A 19,666-nucleotide genomic window follows, 5' to 3' on the forward strand; every position below is an offset into this window, starting at 1 on the left:
GAGAATCGCCTCAGAGTGTGAGAGTGATCAAATAATATTTTTGAAAAGGGAACGAGATGTTGCCTAATCTAGGGAGGTTCACACAGTGGATGGTTGTGGCAGCTGGTTCAGGGCGCTTCTCCTGCATGTCAACTGCCCATGCTTCCTCCCTCCAAGGATCTCAGCAGCAGTCCCATTCTGTTCCTACCACAGTCCTGTGAGGTAGGTTAGTCTGAGCAAGAGCAACGGACTGGGCCAAGACCACTGAGTGGGTTCATGCCTGGGCAGGTATTTGGACCCAGATTTCACAAGCCCGAGTCCCAGACTCAATCCACCACCCAACACTGACTGTCTGGCAACAGCTGAGCATCTGAGTCAAGAGAAAAGTAACTCTAATCCTTACACTTATAAGTCTGCCAGTAGGCCAAACAAATCCAGCCCCATCCTCCTCTAACCTGCCAATGCCAGCTCAGCAGCTTGAGCTAATCAACTGGCACCAGCTATGTGGCATGTGTGTGTGCCTCCCAGGGCCAGGTTTCACCCGGGAAATGCACACACAGTAGCTTTACTATAACCTTTTCTTACACAGTGAGGGTGTGTGTGTGCACATGCATATCGAGAGAAGGTACTTTCATGCTGAAAAACCCAGAATTTATATAGAAGGGGGGGAAAGTCACTTGAAAATAAGGTTTTTCTCAAAAAATATTTTTTTAATTACTGTAGTTTTTCCTTGAGAGTTCCATTTAAGATCCTGCTTGATGAAAATGGGGCAAAGTCATTGATGAGAACTGCCCTTCATTCAAAAGCAGAGGTACTAGAAACGACAACCCGTGGGCCTGGCTGGCTGTTAAAGGGCAGTGGAGGCATGGGAATAAACATGCAAATGAGAAAAATATATTCATTCTCTCACTCAGCACACCAGCCCTGCAAGTGGACCCAGTTGCCCATGAAGAGAATCCCAGACTTCTTTTTACCTCAGAGTCATTCAGCTTGGGGTCATCTACTTTTGCAAGAAATTCATTGGCAGTTTTTTTGAGGTCGTCTTCAGGTTGGTATTCCTCATACCTACAATCAGAAAGATCACGCTTGATTCAGAAGCAAGCCAAAAGGAGGCTGTGTGTTTTATACAATCTGCTATTTGGAACACCACAAAATCTACATTAGATTTGCCCGATACAGGGAGAAACTGCCAAGAAGCTCCCTCCAGATGTGGGGTGACATCAGGGGGTAGTCAAGTCAGGCCCTGGCTGGGGTCCCACAGTCAACCCAAAGTCCCAGAGCCCACACGGGGACTGCCAATGCAGTGGTACTGTGAGTTTTTCACATGGCTGCTGCCTTCTCCTACTTGCCTCCCCACCCACAAATGGGACCATTCCCATTCATTTATTTATTTATTACATTTATATTCCGCTTCATACAAACGTCCCATGGCAGCTTACAAAATAAACAATAAAACCAGAATTAAAACCAAACAGTTAAAAAGTTAAGAACAGCCCATTCAACAATATTTACAGTTGGAAAAGCAGGTGAGAGAGACCCCTGGCACTACAGGCTCCTTCCACCCCTCCCATTTCAGCAAAGGTACAGTTTCTTCCTCTGGGGATGAAGGCCTATTTGCAGAGGGGGAGGGGGAGCAACTTGGTGGCAGCTTCTCTCCCTCCCACACTCTTCCTTGGCAAATGAGGGGATGCCTGGGGGCAGCTCCTCCTCTCCAGCTGCTGCCACCCCTTCACCAAGGAGAGGGGGGTGGGAAGAGAAGAGTGTCATCCTCCAACCAACCACACAGACCCTCTACTTCTCTCTCCCAGCATTCAGGTAACTGGGGGCAGAGCAGACGTGTCAAGAGGGATGTGCTGGGCAGGTGAGATGGAAGTGCCATGGAGACGGGGGGGGGCTCAGTCAAAAGCTTTGCCCCAGGGCCCCCGGTAAGTTGGCACTGTGCTGCTTCAGTCTTTCTTGAGACACGCCCTTCTTTGCAGGCCGAGTCATCCTGGCTGCCTTACGTCAGCCACACACTGGAATACGAAGATGGTGAAGATTTCCCTTATTTCTCCACTGCTGAACAAGCTTCCGGGGCGTACGAATCACTTCTATATTCAATTGCTGCTATCTGACTCTAACCCCCACACCACAAAGATCATTGCCAAGTTCTGTGCGGCTGCGATCGGCATCTGGCGAAAGATGATAGCTGATGGGCTCCCCCAATTTGAGTCCTGATAACACTTGCCTCCATATTCTCCGTATCATATTAACTGCGCCATGGCAATGCATAATCTTTTATTAGATTAATGCAGTGTAACTTCACCATTTAGCGTATTTTAGTGTATTTTACTATTTAGTAACTCCGTGTAACTTTACCATTTTTAGTAATAGTCCAACTTATGGCAACCATTATAGATTTAACCATTCTTAATTTTAATTCTAGCTTTTTACCACATATGAAATCATTTTCAGCTATATTACTACAACAACTATTTAAATTCCCCTTCTATCTTTTCTGTGCATTTTATTATGGAAAAGTATGTTTAGCAGTTTTAGTTTCTTAGTAGCTTGTTTCTTTTTAAATTGTAATCATTTTAAATTTTAGCCTTTTCACAATAGCTATCATCATATTTGCAATCACCTCTATCAACATGTAACTTTTCTTCAGTATTACCTTCATTTAATGTGTAATTTTATGCTGGTCTCTGACTGTAATAAAGCTTGATGGATGGATGGATGGATGAATATTTATATACCACTTTTCAGCAAAAGTTCCCAAAGCAATTTATATAGACAGACAAATAAAATGGCTCCCTGTCCCAAAGGGCTCACCATCTAAAAAAGAAACCTAAGACAGACACCAGCAACAGCCAGTGGAGGGATGCTGTGCTGGATATGGAAAGGCCAGTTGCTCTCCCCCTGCTCAAGAAAGAGAACCACCAGTTTAAAAAGGTGCCTCCTTGCTCAGTTATTAGGGGAATGCACACCATTTGAGCTTGAAGGAAGGTGCGGAGAAACACAGCAGCACATCTGTTGTGCAGCCAACCACCACAGTCCATATAGGGAAATAGGGCCATGCACTTTAGACAAGGGACATATAATCTTGGCAACACATAGCAGCCACAATATGTGTGCGTGTGTGTGGGGGGGGGGTGTTTACTGGCATTCTAGTACACTCATCAGACTTCCATTAGAACATTGACTGCATGAGAAGATTGGACATTCCAAAGTTGCTTTGGCCTCCAGCTTGGCTGATCAGATCCACTTTGATTTATCCAGCAGCTGAACATGGTTCTGACCAAACACCTCCCTTCATATCAGCTGTGCCTATCATATCATATCACCTATCATATCAGCTAATCATATCAGTGATTAGGCTTTAGTCCAAAAAGACAGAAGCAGTCCACACTGGACTTTGATTACAGCTTATCTGCTAGTGTAAGTCTGTATTGGCAAAGAGCTCTGTAGACTTGGAGCATCTGCCACCACAAAAAGATCTGGAAAATAAGTTACACACACATCTACAGCAGCAAGGCAGTTTCCCTGGATTAATATGGCTGCTCAAGGCCCAAGCAGAGAGTAACCGTCCCCTCCACAGTGCCTTATAAGTGCCGTTCTCCATTCGTTCCAGCCAAAGATGATGAACCTGGCTGGGATAAGAGACACACACGGCTATATGTGAACTTGTATCCTCTAACAAGATACAAAAGGATGTCATGGATTCCTGATAACGTACATTTCTTGTGCAGTGGTTTTCAGTCTTTGGGAACCCAGAGCCTACCTTGAACTCCAACCTACAACATGGGGTCCACTTTTACTTTCTCTTTATTGCCTCTTTTCCCCAAAAGGTTGTCAGAGATCCACCAACGGAAGACTATTGTTCCAAAAAAAATGTGTTTCTCTCAGATGTGACAGGGCACTGGGCAATAACTCAGATTGCTTCAAGGACCTATGTTATATAGGAAATCTCTCTAGTTAATTCCAAACATTTCTTCAACTTTCAAAAATATATAGAACTTGAGACCTCTCAGACCGGGTCTTTTCAAGCCCTACTTGAATCCCATAGTTGGGGTTGCAGAAGAGAGTCTGCCAACGTCTTCATGATCTGCCAGCTCTGAACTTGGAGTAAGTGCTACTTGGGATTATGGTGAGATTTTGCAAGATCTCAGCAAATTATTGTAAGAAGAAACTGTTGTAGGGAAGGGATTTCAATGACCCCCAATTACAGCAGAGCAAGAACCAAGACCACTAAGAGTATCTTGAGACAGACATTTAAGGTCCAAAAACCTGTAAAGATTAATTAAGGAAGTTACAGACTTAGACAGAAAGCCTGTGTCCCCGAGCTTTATGTCTTCATAGTGTGAAAGCAGAAGGAAGGAAGGAAGGAAGGAAGGAAGGAAGGAAGGAAGGAAGGAAAAATGCAGCAAGCAGGTACAGAGAGGAGGGGGAGACCTGAGAATATCAGCCTATCAATCACAGGAAGCCAGAGTAGACACACACACACACACACACACACACACACGAGTGGGGAAACAAATAGGAAGATCATTGCTTGCGATCTGTGTTCCCCTAGTGGTCAACAGGATAGAAGGTATAAAGTCGATGCTGCTGGAGCTGTATCTCCAACAGAAACCACCCTGGTACTCACCATTTATCAGCCAGTGTTTGATCTTCCGTTTCACCCAGCCACAGTTTCTCCTCTGACTGCTCCAAGTATTCTTCTGCCCACTTGGCAGGAGACACAGACAAGGGATCTTTGCAGAAGCAGAGGATTGAGAGGAAAAGAAATATTATTGACTTTCCTAAAATGGGGGTGGGTGGGTGTCCAGCTACTGTATACTCTTAAAGAACACCTACAGTAACTGGGGATCACATATAAACACCTGAACTTCTCTTATATCAGTTCAGACCATTGATGCATATAGCCCAGGATTGCCATCTCTGACCTACATCGTCTCTCCAGGATCCCAGGCAGCCCCGAGATGCTTTTAACAGGAGAGTGAACCTGGGACTTCCTGCATGCAAGGCATGTGCTCTCGCCATCAAAAGAAAGAGAGGCAGCAATGTGATACTTTTGCTAAATCAATTAAAAAATACTATTTTGGCTAGTCTTTGGAAAAACAGAGACCCCAGTCTAACCGGTGGCAATTAGTTACATGTATATCATAGTCACACGCTGAAGTCACACTAAAGTTAATTACAGGCACTGTTCCCTCTAACAGGGATTCCCAGATGTTGTTGACTACAACTCCCAGCATCCCTAGCTGCAGTGGCCTTTGGCTGGGAATTATGGGAGTTGTAGTCAATAACATCTGGGGACCCGTTAGAGGGAACACGGGGCGCAGCCAACTTACAAACTTCTACTTCGATCAAAATTAAACCTTCAGCTGGATCAAGACTAGTGAACGCAAGACTGAAGGCACAATAGTACAGCTCTAAGTGAGTTTAATTAGTACCCTCATCTGGGATATTGTACCCCTGTTTGGACTACCGTATCATCTTTTAAGAATAAAAATCTACAGGAAGAGCAGAGAGAGAGAGAGACAGAGACAAAGACAGAGACAACAGATCTGATAAATACTTTGGAATTCCAGACTGAAGAAACTCAGAACAATTTCAGAACAGAGGGAGGGACCTTAAAACACACACACACACAAAACTACTATTACCACTATTATTTCAACCAAAGTTCTCAAAGCGGTTTACATAGAAAAATAATAATAAGGCAAAGATGGTTCCTTGTTCCCAAAGGGCTCACATCTAAAAAGAAACATGAGGTAACATGTTTCAGCAACAACCACTGAAGGGATGTTGTGCTGGGGTTGGATAAGGCCAGTTGCTCTCCCCTTGCTTAATATAAAGAGAAACACCACTTTGAAAAATGCCTCTTCGCCCAGTTTGCAGGGGGCACACTGGCAATTTTGACCTATCTAGCAAACAAGAAGCAAAGAAAGCAACTGTTCACCTTCAGGGAGGGAGGAAGAAGCAACTCAGTGGCTGCAGTTGCACTCACGACAGGTTTAGGCTGGACACGGAGTGCAATAGGCAGACAAGATGTCTAGGATAGGAAATGGAACACAATCCCTGGAGTCACTCTCCCCACTTTTCATTAGGAGGCTGTATAATTACATTCCATCAATACTGGCTTAAATCTAGGGAGTCCTGGTTACTGCAAGGGGTGAGAATAAATCAGGTCCCTCAAAAATGTGCTGCTAAAGAGAAGTAAAGCAGAAGTTGTCGTCCGAACAAGGTACAAGACGGTGCACGAAGACTGCCTCAAGTCGCCCACAATGCACCTTTGGACAGCCCCCCACTCACAGTGGGGCTTGTTTTTCCTGCGGGTAATGCAGGGAGTAGACTGTAAAGTTGGCAAGCGCATGTGTGGCCTATGGCGAGGGACACTGGAGAGAAATAAAAACAAGCATGAAAGAAGGCACCGAGGAAGAGCTGCAGGACAGAAGATGTCCACTCCCACACAACACCAGCCTCACCTGTGACCTCAGCAATGAACTCCTGGGACCAGTCAGCTTCGCTATAATCCGTCGAGATATCCACTGTGCTGCCAGCAGCATCAAGGAATTCTTGCGTCCAGTTCTCAGACAGAGCCAAGGCTGCCACCCCTGGAGCTGAGTGAGGAACAGAAGGCAGGAAGAACGGGCGTCAGAACACAAGCACCCCGCTACTGACAAGGATGAGTGAAATGCCATCACACCGCCCAATCTGCTCCCTAACCCTTCTTCCCCAATACACTCAGCTACCTGTCCACTTCTGGGGAAACGCATTCTTCTCCACAAGAAGCCACAGGGGACAACATGCCTCACTGCCATCACTACCATTCACTGGGCAGAAGTTCTGCTGCTCCCGGTTCACACTAAGGGCCTTACCTCTTTGTGGGGCCTGACGGAAGTTGGACTGCTCAATTTCCTGCATCTCAGCCAACAGATCGTCCATCTTGAATGTTTGTGGCGCACGGGACAGCAGGGGGCCATTCTGTTCTTGAAGGAACTCTGCCACCAGCTGCCAGAAAATACATAATAGGCATGTATGCGTATGCACAGGCGCACGCACACTGGGCAGTGGTTGTGGAAACAATATGGAAAGGTCGGAGACAGGGAGACAGAAAAGAGAAAAAATGAAACTGAAAATCTTACTTCATTTTCTGAGGCTCTTCCAAGAGGCTTGGACACCTGCAGAAGAGGGGGTAGAGAAAGATAGGACAGTGTTCCCAGAGGATCAAGAGCCATTTTGGACGTGACAAATTGCCTGGTGCTTTTTTGTTCCCCATGCTGCTTCATCCTGTCTAAAATTGATCTTGCACATCTCCTCCAGGGGAAATGAGGAAGATCAATCTCAAGCCAGACAGAGAAATGTAAGAAACAGGAATATGAAGCAAACTGAGCTTCCCACCAACTCTTCCCCAAAATGCATACACTTGAAAGTCAAAAATAGTTCCCGATTATACAGACCTCGCCCCTACCTACAATACCAGGGCCAAAGCTCATAGTGGGATCATTGCCCTGCCTGTCTGGAAAGGTCCCTTCCAAAGGGACTAGGATTCTCACACAACTCATGTTTAAGTTTGCCTAAACATAATGGGGTATTGGAGGAGGGGGGCAGGATTGGCCATCTAACCTTTTACTTACCTAGTACTAGACAACAGATAATTTTGACATGTGCACCCTTAACACATCATGCTATGTTTAAGCCTGCATACAAGGGCTTGTGTACTGTTACTTACGTACATCACCTAGAATATTTTAGATATTAGAAATACAAAACGGATGCTAATAAGCAAATGGCTCATATGCATGCACAGGATAGTGGGCCACATTCTCGGTCCACACAGCAGGAAATGAGACGCCAAAGGCATCTGCTTGTCCATTCGTTATGGATTCTTCTCCGCTATTAAACCTGAGAATTTGGAGAATATCCTTGGATCATTAGTTTTAACCACATGCATATTCTACCCTTGTCCTTCTTGCTTAATAAAAGCTGCTGGAGAGGGTTGGCCAAGTGGGTAGAGAAGGCAGTTAATGCACCCCTCAGAGAGGGTGCAATTCCATCCCACCTGAAATTAGCCACCCTCTGCTGGAGAAGCCCTCCCTTGACAATTGGACAATTACCAGACAGTTCTTAATTTCCCCTGTTAGGGTACTGTTCTTGAGCATGTAGTGGCAACCTAGCTCCAAAATTTCCGGGAGTAGACTGATTATCTGAACTTGTTTCCGCTCAGTTTCTGGCCTTGTTTTGGAACTGAAACGGTTGCTCTGGTAGATGATCTATATCGGGGATTAGAGTGCAACTGATTCTGCTGGATTTGTCCATGATTTTTGTTTTCATGGACAATGATATCCTTCTGGACCATCTGACACAATTAGGACTTAGGGGGCAATGCTTTGTAGTGGCTCCAGTTCTGCCTGTTGGTTAGGCTCCAGAAGGTTATGTTGAGGTTTGATGAAACGGCCATTGGATTATGGCATCCCACAAGGTTCTGTCTTATCCCCATGCTGTTTAACATCTACATGAAACTCCTGGCTAAGGTTGTCTGGGAGTTTGGTACGAGGGGTCCTCAGCAAGCCGAGGACATATCGCACAACCATCCCCAGCTGTAGAGGTCATCATGGTCTTGAACTAGTGTGTGGAGACAGTGTTGGGCTGGAGAAGGGTTAGTCTCACTTAGAACACTGGAACACACTCCATTTGGGACTGCCCTTGAAGACCTTTCAGAAGTTACTGTTTGTACTACAGAATGCAGCAGCAAAGGTCCTTCAAGGTGCTCAGACCACATTGCCCTGCTGCTTATCAACTGTATTAGTTACTAGTGTGTTTCCAGGCACAATTCAAGGTGCTGGTTACTGCTTTTAAAGCCCAACAGCTTAGGACATGGATAACTGAAAAACACACATATTCCCACATAACATCTGCCCAATGTGTAAGATCTTTCAAAGAGACTCCCTGAAAGTTCCATCCCCATCTTCAGTTCAGCTGGTAGCAATGTGCAGGCAATCCTTCACTGTGGTGGCCCCTGCCCTCTAGAATCCCCTCCTTCCTGAAATGTAAATGCTCCCCTCTTTGCCTGCCTTTAAATGGCAGTTAAAGACATTTTTTCACCCAGTAGCCTCCCCTTATAGTTACTTGTGGTCTGGTAGAGCTCCTTGACGCTTGGTATTCTTGAATATATGTTCTTAACCTTCCCTCTTGAGCTCTTCACCCCATGCTCACTCCTGACCAGTGCAGGGAACAGCACCCTTTGTGCATCAGCTGGGCAGGTGGAACACAAAACTAATAGCCCAAGTGTACATGGTAGCCCACTGAACCACTTCCAACTCGGAAGCAGCCTTCCCAGCACAAGTAGCACCTGACCTCCTCAAATGAGCAATGACCTGGTTCTTCATCTGATGCAGGGTGGGGAGAACCCTCCCTGGATAAGCTACTTGAAGACATCACATACAGGTGGCCCTTGTTATTCGCGGGGGTTCTGTTCCAGCCTACAACCGCAGATAACGAAACCACAAATAATGAAACCTCGGATCAATGGGGATTGGGGGGTTAGATTCCGGAGCCACGGAAAATGACAGAAAAAGTCACCCCCAAAAGATGGAGGAAGTAGAAATCAGGATGGAGCACAGCACTGTACCTTGGCCACCTCAGCTCTCCTACTCTCCAGGTGCTCCAGCCGTGGCCCCCAGCTCCTCCAGTAACGCGGAATCACGAAGTTTCCCCACCCCACCGTTGAAGTTCACCACTTAGCAGCACAAGCCCTGACCTGATTGGCCAAAGAGGCGGCACAGAATTGGATCCAGTTCAAGAAAACGCACACAGGGGAGCTCTCCCCGCCTGCCCCCCACCCCCACAGTTGAGGCCCAATACTTAGCAGCACAAACCCCTGGCCTGAGTGGTTTTAGATTAGCCAAAGAGGCAGCACAGAATTAAGTCCAGTTCAAGTAAACACATCCAGGGGAGTTTCTTCATCCCACGGCTGGAGTTAGCAGTATACCATCTCTCTCCTGTCTCTGGCCTGCAGCAGCAAAATCAAGTTTAAAAAGCCGTGGAGTGCCTTCACTCCACGGCTGGAGTTTGCAGTGCTCCAGCTCCAGTCTTCTGCTTGGAGCACAGAGCAGGTAGCAGAAGCAGGCCCTGCTGAGGCAGACCTACTGCCAGCATCGTCATCGTCATCCTCCTTGAAGCCATGGAAAGTGGAGGTGTTGCTTTCCAATGATGACTCCGCAGATGTGGTGGTGGGTGTAGCTACCTTTTCAAAGTAGCTGACGATGCTCCTTTGCTTCCCTTTGCTTTGCAGAGCCCAGTAGGTTGCAAAGCAGCCTCCAACTGCCTTTTTGAAATAGATGCTGCACTCCATCAGAGAATCAAGTTCAAGGACTTTGTCAAGCAAGGCAGCCTCCAGCTGCAGAATCTTGTGCAGAATTTGTGGTGAAGGGCTTGCAGAGCATCTCTTCTTCCTCACTCCCAGGAGCTGCCTGGATGATGTCCTCCAATTCTTCCTCTGCCATCTCCTCCTGATGGGATTGGAGGAGTTCCTCCACCTCATGTGGCTCAATGTCTTCCACTCCACTTCATCAGCTACTGAGGGAACGACTGCATCAGATGAAGAGGCTACTTCCCTAGGCCACAACTTCTCCCACACTGTGTTCCATGTGTGGGATTTGATCTCTTCGTGATGTGCTCAATGTAGTCCATGATGCTGTAGCTCCTCCAGCAATTGCTGACAGACAGAAAGGGATCCGCTTCCATGAGACCCAGTATCCTCCTGAAGGTTCAGTGAGTGTAGTGTGACCTGAAAGTCGCGATCACACCTTGGTCCATCAGTTGAATCAAGGAGGTGGTGTTGGGCAGCAAGAAGGTGATCTCCAGGTTCAGGTGTGTGAACTGCAGGGTCTCAGGATGGCCAGGGGCACTGTCGAACACCAGGAGAACTCTACAGGCCGGGTTCTTGGAGACCAGATATCTCTGCACCTCATGCAGAAAGCAGTTGTTCACCCAGTCAGAGAAAACTGCTGCAGTCACCCATGTTCTCCCGTTGGCTGTCTAGAAGATGGGAAGACAAGGGTTGTGTGCTCTACCACATAGTCCCCTGCAACATTGCTGCATAGCAGCAGAGTGAGGGGGTCCTTGGTGGCCTTGAAACCCAGAGCAGTTCTTTCTTCTTTGCTGAGGTAGGAGCAGGATGGCCTCCGCATCCAGAACAGGCCTGTCTCATCCGCACTGAAGAACTACTCGGGCCTCTACCCTCCAGACTCAATCAGTTGCTGGAACTCTGCTGGAAACCTTTGTACAGCCTCGTGTCCACCGATGCCACTTCTCCTGCCAGCTCGACATTGCTTCAAACCAGCCCTTGCTCACCTGGAAACCATGCTTAGTGCCTTCAGATGTTCCTGCTGCTTGACCGCCTTCCGCCAAAAACTGCCTGTAGAGCTGCAGCGCTTTCTCACGAATGACTGGTCCACTCAGTGGCACATTCCTCTGGGCTTGGTCCTCCATCCACAAACTGAGGGCTTTTTCCATCCGTTCCATGTAGGGATCATGTGGATGGAATGCCACCTTAAGACTCTGAGAAGTGCTAGACACCATACTTGCACAGATACTGGCTTCACTTTTCTTGATGGAATGGACAGCGGACTCATTGATGCCATAATGGCGTGCAACGGATGTTGCGCTGTCCCCACGAGCCAACATGCCCAGCAGCTTCACTTTCTCACTCAAGGGCAATGTTTTACGAGATCCTTTGCCACTCCCCTCAGCAGAGCTCTCTGCAGTGCGCTTGCTCGTTTTGGCTGTGGAGGAAGGAAAAAAATTGTATAATGATGTACAGTACAATAGTTTTGCAAGACTCACCCTATAAAGTACAGTACAGTAACTGATAATTAAAATGAATTTTAATTGATATTTAAAATAAATTTTAAGTAGTCTAGCACTGTACTATTTAAAATCAATTTTTAATAGATACAGTACAGTATTTGAAATCAATTTTTAACAGATACAGTATTTAAAAGCAATTTTAATGGATAAAGTCAATTGAATTTTAATTGCAATTAAAATTAACTACAGTTATACAATACTATACTGTAATTATCAAGATTAAAATTGAATTTTTAAATTAAATGAAAAAATAAAACTTCATCAAAATTAAATTTATTGAAATGATGATCGGCATCTTACCAGGGCTGCACAATGCTGCAAGAGGCTCCTCCAAGAAGCACCACGGGAATGTCTCAAGAACAGCTCCCAAAGGCTCCCACAGGCTTGCAAAGGCTCCACAGAAATAGCTCCAAAAAGGCTCCAAAAGCTCATGAGCAGTGGTTCCTAAAGGCTCCCAATGGATACCAAAGGATGCTCTTGAAAATGTCCTTTTGAAGCACACACACAAATCTAAAAACGCAGACCGAAGAGCTCCTCCGTCCTCATGCAAACTCCTCTCACCACCCACAAGCACACACAGGAAGAACACGACCATAGAAGGGTGAAATTGCACACCCCAAACCATGGATACGCAAAACCGCCATACCATGAATAACGAGGTCGGGTCTTTTATTCCCGACTGCAGATATGCGAAACCGCGGATAACGGAACCACCGATAACGAGGGCCACCTGTACTTCCACTGAACATCTTGGCTAAGGAAGGGTCAACTCAGCTAAAGTTGGCAAGGCAAGACACCGAGGGGCCTCTCCTCTTGTGCTGGGAGGTGCTTCACGGATAGCTTTGTACTGCACAGCACGGCTTCCTGAGCGTCACTCCACAGCAGCCACAGGGACATCTTTCCATTTCATCCTGGGAAGGGTACTCGTAGCTCAGAGGCAACATGCAAAACTCCCATGCAGTACTTTCACCTTGGCAGAAGCACCTACTCTTTCGAGGGTCTATACCAGGGGTGTGCAACCTTGGCTCTCCAGCTGGTGCTGGATGGGATGGTTTCTCATTCAGGTGAATGGGATAATAGGGACATGTTGGCAGGTATGAGGGCTGCGCTAGAGAAGTGGCAGGAGGAGGAGATAGTGAGGTCTGATGTCTGGGAGTAATGAACCACTTCTGCTGGTGCTCACTTGAAAACCTAGTGGCTATTCACAAGCGCATGCAAAAACCAGGCTAAGGGAGCCCAGCCCGGTTTGGCACACGTGTGCAAACCCCCTTGTGGAGCCTCCCTCCAAAATAAGGTTAGGAGTGCGAGTGGTCTCCTAACCGGGTTTGTTTGATCGTCTTGCAGTTGCAGCTGCCAGACAGCAGCTTCCTCGGGGAGAGGAAGAGGGATCCCCATAATGCATCACACACTCGCACGGTTCATTATTGGAGCTCTGGGGGGGCGGGGCATCCGGCACCCCGACCCTCGGGGCTGCCAGCAGCAGTTGGTGCTCATCTGGGCGGGCAATCCGCCTGCTCACGGAAGACAGCATGATCATCTTCAGGGCGGTAAGCTCTTCAGGGCTTCCTCCCCGCAAACCCTGCAGCCTTTTCTCACTGCTTGAGAGAGGAGGCTCCTAGTCTTAAAAATTATGGCTCTAATGCTAACAACACTTCGCATTTATACAGTGCATTTCAAATGGTCACCATACTTCACAGGAATTAAGGACAGGATTATCATCCAGAGATTTATATCCCACCTTTCCTATCAGGAGCATCCAAGATGGCTCCTAACACATTTTAAAATTATGACAGGAGTGAGGCCGAGGCGGACGGATCAGTAGCTTGCCCCAGGCCATCTAGCAAGTCTGTAACAGAGGCGAGATTTGTGGCAGAGATGTTCCAGCTCACACTCATAGCCACGGCACTGCACCAGCACTAGTAATGCACACTGACAGATAACTTTCCCTTCTGGAAAATGGAGCAGAGTCCTAAACAAGCAGACGCCACCAGTTGCATCAGTATTGCCCACAGGAGAGAGCTAGGTCCCATCTCAACCTCCTCTATACGCTCCCCGATTCATTAGCAGCACCCCCTGTGTGACCTTCCCAGTTTCTCTTCTCCCACCCCAAGTCGTCACTGAGCAAAGAACGCCTCAGAAACAGACATTCCCGCTGTGATCAACTTACCACCTCAGTGGCTGGAGCAGAGGGAGGCCAAGCCAGGGGACCCCGGAGCCCCTCCTGCTGCAGGCCCTTGTCCTGAGTGAAGTGGCTGGCCAGCTTCATCAGAGGATTGGAGCCCCCACATTCTGGCTCCACCAGCTCCCTCATTGCCATGGTGGGCGGTCGGAGAACGCTGCACCCACACGGCCCTCACCCTGTCCAGAAAAGAAGCAATGGTGAGATATGTACAACTACGAGACTATGGAGGGAATAGGGGAAAAACATTGGGGCAAAAGGAGGAGACACAAAGTATATTTCTACAGGGGTAGGATTTTCAAAAGAGAGGCAACATTGCATTGATGCGCTTAGTTCCATTGTTAACTTTCAAGTAAGCAAATGTAAGATTTCTGCCTTGCTTTAAAATGTCCTGTTTATGATTCCGTAAGTGGCCCAGTAGGCTAGGGATGAGCTACTCAGAGGGGGGCGGGGGGGGCGTTCCTCTGTGCCTCCGGCCATCTATCCATGTCTTCTGCCCAATCCAAAACGCTATGCCCCGGCTGCCGCACAAGAGAACCTGGTCTGGCAAGTTTTGGCCTCCACTGCAGCCATGCTTGGCTGCAACTTTCTTTATGGAGTCCTGTCAGGGGCACATCCAAGTGCACTTCTGCATAAGGTGCTTAACAGTTTGTGTCTCCTAGTCTCCAACACAACAGTGGGAGTCGGCTGGGGTTCCTCAGAAACGAGGGAGGTGCAACTCTGCACACACACACAGAAGTGCTCTCTCCATTAGCACTTCAGGCATGCCCAGGCTTGAGTCCTGGCAAGGGGCTCAGCTTCGGGGGCTGAGAGCCACAGAGTCAAGTTAAGCCCCCACCCCCCGCAATGCCCCCCTTCCACCTCTCAGCATGCACCGTGGGAAGGCAGGAGAGCAGCAACAACCTACAGCTCCAGCAGGGCTGGAGAATTCCAGAATTCTCCTTCCTTCTCCTCTCATCTGCACGTCACCATCTCCAACTGGGCTCCCGCTCGCCTCCTACGCCCTGCTGGCCAACCCGTCTCTTTCGCCCACAAGCTCTGGGGATGAACCAAACAACTCACCAGGCTTGCAAGGCCTCGTTCTCTCCCGCAGCGAAGTATGGATTTCCCAGCCTCCCTCCCTCCGGAGCCCTTCCCCGCCGAGCTGCCTGACTGGGGAATCGCAACGGGGGCAGCCTGGGGCGCAGCCTTGGAGGGGGGGAGCGGGGTGTCTGTCTGTCTGTCTGTCTCCCTCCCTCCCTCCCTCCACGCCAGGTAATACCTGCCTGCAAAGCTCTGCCTGTCTTGATCTTGCAACATTCGCAAGGAAAGCCAGGGGCGGAGCCAGCCCTTAAAGGTATAGGCACCCAATGATGGCTGCGGCCAGGGAGCAACTTTGGTCAGGGCCAGGCAGACAGGTAGATAGACAGAACAGTGGCGAAGGCAGCGCGGTTATATCGCGGGAATGCAGCCCGATCCTATGTAATGTGGACTCGGAAGTAAAATAAAACTGTGGTCTCCCTTCGCCGCCGTCTCCCTACAGGAAACTGAATCCAATGCATTTGATCTCTAGTAAGTGCGCTCGTTTCAAGTTTGCCGAGAGAGTAAATCTCACAAAATTCAGTGTGGAACTTACCATTCCTTCTGAGTGCACATGTTTAGGATTCGTCTGCACGGCAGTCAGTCATGCACACTCCCTTGGGGTTGGGAATAAGTCCCACTGAAAAGTGGGAGTTACTTAAGAGTAAACGCACAAAAATCCAGCTGCACGACTGGCATCTTAAATCCACTTTTTTGCTTGTGAGGCAATCCAATGGAACTCAGTGAGATTTACAGCCTCAAAACATTTAATTGCATACCTTCCAACATTTCGTAGAGGAAAAGAAGGCCATGCTTATGTACCCTAGCACCTATAGAATAAAAGTTAAAAATGAGCTTAACCACTTGCAGTGTGTCAATGGAAATTCATGCCCCACATGGCGCCATGCAGCTAGATCCTAAGCATGTTTACTGAGAAGTAAACATTTGGACCATCATGGTATCCAATGTTGCTGCTTTCCAATTGTGTATAGACAGTGGGGAAGTAACTTGCCTAGCAAGCCAGAGGTTGCCGGTTCGAATCCCCACTGGTATGTTCCCAGACTATAGGAAACACCTATATCGGGCAGCAGCAATATAAGAAGATGCTGCAAGGCACCATCTCACACTGCGCGGGAGATGGAAATGGTCAGCCCCTCCTGAATTCTACTTCTACCAAAGACAACCGCAGGGCTCTGTGGGCGCCAGGAATCGACACCGGCTCGAGGGCACAACTTGACTTTTACTTTATAGACATTTAACTAGAGTCTATAGTCAGACTACTTGGCCTGAGCTGACCCCAAGAAGACAAGCTCATGCAATGAGAACGATGGGTGGAAACTTCTGGGAACCAGTGGGGCTCAAGGCCCCATTGGAATCCCTCCTGCTGCTGCCAGTGACAGGCAGCATAGGCAGGCTGGCTCACCATTGATGGACCTCTGTGAATCACAACAGCAACCGCAGGACATGAATGACAGGGCTCTGCTGTGTCAGACTGCAAATTCCTGTGAAACTTTGGAGTCTTATTTGTGTTTGCAAGTGTTAGTAGCCTGGTCCTTCAGCGGGATGGCCTTGTGCTCAGCAGTAGCTCTGCTGCCAGGCTTGGTGATGGGTTGGGAGGCAGCTCTGGGGGTCCAGCAGCACTGCAGTTACCGGGCATGGTGGGGGCTGGCGGGCAGGCCTCATGCCCAGTGGCAACCCGGCTGCTGGGCATTCTGGAGGGAGCAACAGGAAGAAGCCCTCCTACCCAGCTGCCACTCAGCATTTGAGCAGGGGGGAGGAATAGTGGGCAGGCCTCGTGCTGCTGCTGGGCATGGGGGAGCAGGTAGCGTATGTCTCTCATGCCCAGTGGGGAGCCACCTGTTGAGCAGGGTGGAGAGGGGGCAAGCGGCGGGGTGCCCAGCAGCATCCCAGCTGCCAGGCTGCATGGAGGAAGTGATGGCAATGGCACAGGAGTCAGAAGAGGTGGGTAGCCTCCTCCAAAACAGGGGCGTAACTATCATAGGGCAAGAGGAGACAGTTGTCTGGGGGCCCACTGCCTTGGGGGCCCCCCAGAGGCAAGTCACATGACTGACTCCCCCAGCTGTGCACCTGCCCGGGCTTCCTTCAGTCGTATTCATCCTCCGAAATTGATGTGAGTGTTAAGACCTGGAGCTACCAGAACAGCATGTCTTTCCCCAGTACCATTACATGACTTGCATAGCCCACAATTTACAGAACCTTTTAAAAAATAATTTAGGATGAGCTGAGCTTCGGGGGGGGGGGCATTTTAAAATCTTGTCTCTGGGCCCACTCCAACCTTGCTACACCCCTGCTCCAAAAGCAGAGTTTAGACCACGCCCCCAAAAAACTTTTTTTTAATAAACTGCACAGTGGCAAAGCCATATCACAGGTACTGGTGATGTCACCAGTAAGGACTTTTAAAGGTACTTCTCACTACCACCCCTACCCCTAGGCCGCCCTCACTGGCCACCACTGAAAAGCAAGTACTGTGGGCCAAACAAGCCTACTATTATCTATCTATCTATCTATCTATCTAATTTTATACTGCCTGATATGTACATCTCTAGGCAGTGTACACATTTATTTTATTATTTATTTTATTTTACTACATGTATATCCCGCTCTTCCTCCCAAGAGCCCAGTGCAGTGTACACGATTATGTTTATCATCACAACAACCTTGTGAAGTAGGTCAGGCTGAGAGAGAAGTGACTGGCCCAGGGTCACCCAGTGAGTCTCATGGCTGAAGGGGGATTTGAACTCGGGTCTCCCTGGCTTAGTTGAACACTCTAGCCACTGCACCACATAGTCAAGAATATAACAAGAGCAAGGATGTGGCAATAACGGTAACAAGGAGGCCCTGTGATTAATGGCTTCAAAAATGGAAGGCAGTTTTGGTTTGTTTTAGAAAGCATGAAAAGGGTTCACTATCAAAAGGGGGGCAGAGGCTTTGGCCATTAGCCAAAGCCTGTCAGCTCAGGCCCTGGATCTTGTAATAAGTACCTAGCAACTCTTCTGAGCAAGTCCCACTTTGTTCAGTTGATTTACTGCCAAGCAGGGCACCAGCAGCAGCAAGGTGGATGGACTCGATTACGGCAGCAGTGAATGCACCACTGAGAGACCTTAAAGGCCACGTTGAAGACAGGTCACCCTGGAGATGATCTATCTATGTAGTCGCTAAGAGTCGACACCAACTTGATGGCTCTTAATCAATCAATCAATCAATCAATCAAGGGTACATAAGATTGCAAGTTTGGTGTTTCCCCTGTTGATCATTGTTATGTCTGCATCTATTAATTTGTCTGAACATTTAAAAAAGTGTATACCCAATTTTTTCCAGGCTTGCACCCTGCCTTGGGAAACGGAAGGTCTACCTACCTGCTGAGAAAATGTTAACACAGCATCCTCAAAAGCCGAGAGAGAGAGAGAGAGAGAGAGAGAGAGAGAGAGAGAGAGAGAGAGAGAGAGACCCAATTTTTTTGTTTAAACCAAGGACAAGTACCAGAGAACTGGGACTGTCCCCTGTGGTAAATAGGGGGTGTAATTAATTAAACAAATACACACATAAAGGGGGTAGAGTAGTGGGGAGAAAGAGTAGCCTAGCAGTCCTTCATTCCATAATAGAACCTAGGGACATATCAACATGCTGTATTAGACCACAGACCCGCCTAGCTCAGCATCCTGTTTCCCACAATGGCCAGCCAGATGCTTTCAGAAAGCCCACAGGTTCGAAGACAACAGGAACCCTGGCATTGTTTGTATTCAAGGTAAGGTAAACGTAAAGTGTGCCATCAAGTCAATTTCGACTCCTGGCGCCCACAGAGCCCTGTGGTTTTCTTTGGTAGAATACAGCAGAGGTTTACCATTGTGTAGAAGCAAGGTAAGAGGAAAACCTGGGTTGCTTCTACACAATCACTTATACCCCAGGTTTTCCTCTTACCTTGCTTCCACACAACTGAAAATTGGGAGCACACACAAGTTCCCAAACCCAGATAGAACATAGTTTTTGATTGTGTGAATGGTCTCATTACCTGGGGTTCACATACTTATATTCCTCATGGAATAGAATAGCAAAGGACCTGCTATCTGGGAGAAGAATCACATTTCCTGCGAACACAGAGCCATTGCCAGGTTTTCGCACTAGGTGGGGCTGTCACTTTTCTAAATAGTGTTTCAGTGGTTTTTTTCCATAAATAACAGAAACTTACATACCTCTGTTACCAAGCCCAAGTCTTGTACAGAAACATGTACAGAAACATGTTTTGAAGCTACATTTTGTTCCATAGACATAACAAAGAAGTACAAAATACGATTAAAGACATTCCAATAGATCAATATCTTGCTAAGTGCAAGCATGTAAATCATAATCATGCAACTTGTTTAGCAAGTTGCAGTACATTTGAAATGGAAGAAAGTACTTCCATTCCAGAGCTGAAGTTTTTTATATGAATTCCAGTTCCTTGAGATGACAGAACCAAGGAATGAACCTCTGCCTGAAAATTGAGTTTTTCAAAGGTTACATCTCCCTTAAATAATTAAGAATTTCCTCTTGCACCAATGGAAGCTCCCCACCCAGGGCTAACAGCAGCTT

At 47.7% G+C, this 19,666-nt stretch overlaps 1 protein-coding gene across 9 annotated transcripts in view; it reads right to left on the bottom strand.

Annotated features, from left to right (window-relative positions):
- Positions 1–19,666, bottom strand: part of PEX5 (peroxisomal biogenesis factor 5) — a 35,450-nt gene that overhangs the window by 13,930 nt on the left and 1,854 nt on the right. For 2 of the 9 annotated variants that reach the window (XM_053301125.1, XM_053301116.1), the window contains exons 1-7: positions 15,080–15,265; positions 14,006–14,196; positions 7,113–7,148; positions 6,846–6,978; positions 6,453–6,587; positions 4,610–4,715; positions 954–1,044 (exon numbers count right to left, since the gene is read on the bottom strand). In XM_053301125.1, coding sequence (XP_053157100.1) covers positions 954–1,044; positions 4,610–4,715; positions 6,453–6,587; positions 6,846–6,978; positions 7,113–7,148; positions 14,006–14,155 — 651 coding nt within the window. In that variant the 5' untranslated portion in view covers positions 14,156–14,196; positions 15,080–15,265. The other 7 variants (XM_053301122.1, XM_053301123.1, XM_053301119.1 and 4 more) reach the window with 6 other exon arrangements.

Source organism: Hemicordylus capensis, chromosome 2 (genome assembly GCF_027244095.1).
Source record: "Hemicordylus capensis ecotype Gifberg chromosome 2, rHemCap1.1.pri, whole genome shotgun sequence".
Lineage (NCBI taxonomy): Eukaryota > Metazoa > Chordata > Lepidosauria > Squamata > Cordylidae > Hemicordylus > Hemicordylus capensis.